General features: G+C 55.8%; 1 protein-coding gene across 1 annotated transcript; it reads left to right on the top strand.

Moving 5' to 3' along the window:
• The first annotated feature begins 1,569 nt into the window (after positions 1–1,569).
• TMEM158 (transmembrane protein 158) lies at positions 1,570–4,297 on the top strand. The gene has a single exon (XM_087769219.1). The coding sequence runs from the start codon at positions 1,708–1,710 to the stop codon at positions 2,638–2,640; it is 933 nt and encodes a 310-aa protein (XP_087625345.1). The 5' UTR covers positions 1,570–1,707; the 3' UTR covers positions 2,641–4,297.
• The last annotated feature ends 655 nt before the right edge of the window (positions 4,298–4,952 follow it).

The raw sequence follows: 4,952 nt of genomic DNA, 5'->3' as shown, positions 1-4,952 counted from the left end.
GGAACCGGACAGCTTGCTTTGAACGCTTCATCGGGCATGTTTCTCTGTAATAAGCCAAACTAAAAACCTAGCCGAACTACAGACATCTGGTAGACAATACCCTTTGGGCTAATTTGGGACTGAACACAAGTCCATTTTGGTGCTCAGGTCTCTTCTGAATAGAAGGCAAGCAACTCTGGGTTTTGTCATGATATATTTAGGCAAGAGTTTTGAAAGAAAACTGATTCACCACCTTCATTCATGTTGAATTATAGCAAATCTAAAATTTACTCTCTACCCTCATTCACTACCCTCACTCATCTGAAAAGACTTGAGAGTGGCATTACAGGCACTCGTTCTCCAAGGGAGAACGTGTCCACGTGTCGCTTTGACGTGGGACCGTGTCTGACACGGGACCAACGCCGACCTCAAAGGAGCGCCTTACAGAGCTCAGTTCTATCGTCTACAGAAATTGTCCTATATATACTTGGGAAAGCCTAGCTTTTGTGTTCGTGTCTCCCTTTTGCGTCTGTATTTGTCAAAAAAGGGCTGCAAAGGCAAAGAAGAGAGTCCCAGTTCTGGATGCCTGCCAGGAAAATGTAACTCTATCCCACTCTCTGCCCAAGGTAAAGGCTAAAAAGTGTTCATCATTTGTGTCATCCAGCTCTTTCCCTCCCCGAGGCTCCAAGTGTCAAACTGCAACACAGCAAGCCTCAACCTGTGTCAAGAGTAATACTATAGCCGGCACAGGGTCATGAAACAAGCTGGAGTATCGAGCTTGGTTATAAACTGTCATGCTTACAAAGCAGCCTTTCGAAAAACGCAGCCAAGTCTCACAGCTACCAGGCTCGGTAGGTTTGTGCTCCTTCTAACAAGCTCCCACGTTTGAATCTTTGCTACAGGGACCAGCTGCGCCCGCCTGCGGGATGCCTTGCGCCTCAGCCCAGGCCAGGCTGTGGCTGAGCCCGGGCCCGCAGAGCACCGCTGGAAGGGCCCAGCCACTGCACCCCACCCGACAGTTCAAACTCCCTTCCTCCGCCTCCCCCCCGTCCCCTTCCTTTCCTATAAAGGCGAAATGAAAGCGTGTGCAGGCGGCTGCTGGATGCTCTTCCCCGATCTGCGCCCCCCACCCCAGCCCGAGGCGGCGGCGGGAAGCCGCTGCCCGCCTCTGTCCCTCGCCCCTGGCCCCGAGGCGGGCGCCCTCTCGGCCGGGAGAGGCGGGAAGGGAGGGACCCAGCGGGCCCGGGACACAGGGCGGGGACGGCGGCGGAGCTGGGGGGGGGCTGAGGGGGCGGGCGGCAGGGGAGAGCGGCCCCCGCCCGAGGGGAGAGCGGCCCCCGCCTGCGGGTGCCCCGAGGGCGGGAGGCGCTGCCCGCCCAGGGAGGGCAGCTGCCCCCGCCCGGCACCTCAGGGCGCGGCGGCGGGGCCGGCCGAGCGCAGGGCTCCTCCCGCCGGGGCGCGGCGGGGCCGGGCCGGGCCGGGCCGGGGGCGGAGGAGGCGGGGAAGGGGGGAGCCGCTGCCGTCACCGAGGCTCCCGGCTCGCTCGCCTCGCCGCCGCGGCAGCCCCAGCCCCGCTCCCACCCCCTCGCCTGCCCCCACCCTCCTTCCCTTTCTCTCGCTCTCTCGGCGAGAGCAGTGTGCCTCCCTTCCCAGATGGCAGCCGGCAGCGCCATGCAGCCTCCCGTTCCTCCTCCTCCTCTCCCTCCTCACCAGCTCTAAGTCAATGCCATGCTGCCGCTGCTCCTCCCGGCGCTGCTGGCCGCCTGCCTGCCGCCCAGCCAGGGCTGGAGCCCCTCGGCGGCTGCCAGCGGGCAGGAGGAGCAGGAGCAGGAGCTCTTCTTGCCCCCTGTCAACTCCTCCTCCCGCTCCTTGGCCAGCCTCGAGATGGACCTCGACGGGGCAGCAAGCAAGGAGGAAGGCAGCACCACCAGCCCCGGCACGCCGGCTGCCCCTAGCCAAGAGCCTTTCCCTTCCTCTCCCACCTCCTCCGGGCGGCAGCAGCAGCAGCAGCAGCAGCGTCCCCAGCCGCAGGGACAGGGGCAGCCGCAGCCCGCCGAGGACCCGCACTGCAATATCAGCGTGCAGCGGCAGATGCTGAGCTCGCTGCTGGTGCGCTGGAGCCGCCCGCTGGGCATCCAGTGCGACCTCCTGCTCTTCTCCACCAACAGCCACGGGCGGGCCTTCTTCTCCGCCGCCTTCCACCGCGTGGGGCCGCCGCTGCTCATCGAGCACCTGGGGCTGGCGGCCGGCGGCGCCCAGCAGGACTTGCGCCTCTGCGTGGGCTGCAGCTGGGTGCGGGGCAGGCGGGTCGGCCGCCTCAGGGGCGCCGCGCCCCAGGCCGCCGCCGGTGCCGGTGCCGGTGCCTCCTCCTCGCTCTCCTACCCGCCGGCGGCGGAGCCCGGGCAGTACTGGCTGCAGGGGGAGCCGCTGAATTTCTGCTGCCTGGATTTCAGCCTGGAGGAGCTGAAGGGGGAGCCGGGCTGGCGGATGAACCGCAAGCCCATCGAGTCCACCTTGGTGGCTTGTTTCATGACTCTGGTCATCATCGTGTGGAGCGTGGCCGCCCTCATCTGGCCGGTGCCCATCATCGCCGGCTTCTTGCCCAACGGCATGGAGCAGCGCCGCAACACCGCCGCCGGCACCGCCGCCGCCGCCAAGTAGCCTCTCCCGGTGACTCCCCCGCTCCCCTTCTCCTCGTCGTGCGGTGCGGAGGGACGTGGGGCCGCCGCCTCCCGCCCTGTTTTTCTTCTTTAAAGCCTGTCCCAGGGGCGCGGCGGGACGCGGGCGGCCGCGGGGCGCCGGGGGGGGGAGGCCGCCTCCCTCAGGGCCCGGCCCGCCATGAGGGGAGCAGCGCCGCCCGCCCCGCCGCCGCCGCCGCCGCCGGAGACGACCAAATCCTGTGTGCTCGTTTTGTATCTTTAATACCCGTTTTAAACGAACCTTTTAGTAAAAAAGAAGGAAAAAAAAAAAAAAGAAACCCCCCCCCCAAAAAAAATATCAACGCAGGAAATAAAGGACCCTCCCATCCAACCGCATTTGTTGTAGTCGGAGTAGCTTTTTTGTATATGAATACAGTCAGAGCGGGTTTTTTTCTTTATTTACAGAAGGTGAAGTCTCTCTTTGGCAGGATCAAGAACTGAAGCGGTATATATATATTGTTATTGCTGAAGCTGAACTTTAACGAACCTTCTACACTGTATTTCCCAGTTGAGATAGTGTGTATTTATTATTGTAGCTCCGCGTTATTTGGCTTTTAATACAGAGGTTTTCTTTCTGGAGCCACCGTAGCCTTTTGTCGGTCTGTTTTCGCCAGGGTGGAACGGAGGGTTTGGCCGATTTCCCCACCTGCAAACTGGCTGCGAAGCTCCTTTCCCCGCGAGATGATATTGCTAGGGTTGGTGGTGGAAAAAGGGGAATCCCAAACCCTTTCTGAACGGTGTTTGTCCTGTCCTTACAGTCGATTTGGGTCTATATGCTTACATCAGGGTGGGATGGGATGGGGAACGTGTCTGTGCCAGAGATCCTCCAAGGCGATTTACTTAGCACCGCTCCACAGGCTGTGGCTTTCTCCTTGATTTGCGGTCGGGTGGTTTTGGTCCTGGGAAGATGAGGCCCCTCTTTGAGATGTGTTAAAAGCAGCCCGGGGGCGAGTCTCTGACTTCCACAAAGTGCATTCCTCAAAAACAACTCAGATGCGCTGTATTTGTTGAAGGCACAGTAATATTGTACCTCTTTTTCATCTACCAGCCCACAGGGTTGCTCACAGAAAGCCTGTCGGGTGGAGAGAAGCCAGGAGCTGCCGGTCCAGAACTAGATTACGGCTGCCACTGTGCAAGCGTGCAAGGAAGAAAGATTTGCAAGGTTTTCTTCTTTTGTTAAAGCAGACAGTTGCATAGCCTGAAATACCATTTGTTGTATACTTCCAACTGTTTAGCCTTATAAGAAGTGGTTTCGTTTGCCTTAGACGCGATTAGTCCAGCTGAAGTTTCTAAAACCAAAATGTGAACCAAGTGAGAAAGATCTGCAATAGGAATTCTCAGTCCTTTGCCAACATCAGTGTATTTAATTTGTTAGGGACATATGAACTCACTCGAGGCTAATTTGGTGTATTTGTAATGTTGTTTTCTTCCCTATGTTTGGTGGAAATGACTGGATGAAAAGTCTGGAAGGATTAAATTCTTAGCATTCCTATTTTTTTAATTGAGAACAAAATAAAATAAATGCATGCTCTATGTGTATGCTATCTGGAAAAAAATGCAGAGGGAAAAAGATTGACAAACAGCAGAAATAAATCAAGATTTTAAAATGTTCCATGTTACTGGGCTACCTCTACACCCACTGTTTCTCCTATTGATCTTAATGAGCACGTCACTTGAGTAAACATTGCAGTAGTGTTGTTTTCAGAAAGCAGAGGATCCAGTCCCTGTGAGAAACGTTAATTTGACCTGTTGATCCGAAGGGCACCTTCCCCTGTATGCTTAGTTTACAGAGCCCCGCTTTTCTTTCCTTGATGTGAAAAAGTGTCGTTTCCACCTTGTGCAAATTCTTTTGCACAAAAATGCGACATGCTAGAGAGCAGTTACTCGCCTATAATGCCCTGTCTGACAGAGGAGCCTCTTCGTACTGAAAAGCAAGGCTAGCAAGAGAACATGAAGCTAATGTTAACACCCTCCTGAAAGAGAAATGCTCTACATATGGAATAACCTCAGAAGAGTTGCCATGCCAGAAAATAATTTCTTCCTTTAAATTAAGATATATTTAGGCAGAGAGTTTCTTCTTTTGAATGAGATATATTTAGGCAGAGAGTTAAGAACTTTTGTTGGAAGTTTTTGCTGGCTTTGTAGTGTACAGTGCATAGTAGTCACTGTGATCCAGGGAGCCTGTGCTTAAACTCAAGGTTGGAATCTCTTTTTTGCTTATCCTAGTTTCACCAGTGACATGCCATTGTTTTTTTCTTGAATTGCATCAACATA

Source organism: Nipponia nippon, unplaced genomic scaffold, assembly GCF_047370975.1.
Source record: "Nipponia nippon isolate SJK-2023a ecotype South Korea unplaced genomic scaffold, ASM4737097v1 scaffold_1, whole genome shotgun sequence".
Lineage (NCBI taxonomy): Eukaryota > Metazoa > Chordata > Aves > Pelecaniformes > Threskiornithidae > Nipponia > Nipponia nippon.
The sequence above is the reverse complement of the archived record's forward strand: the minus strand, read 5'-3'. Positions and strand labels throughout refer to the sequence as shown.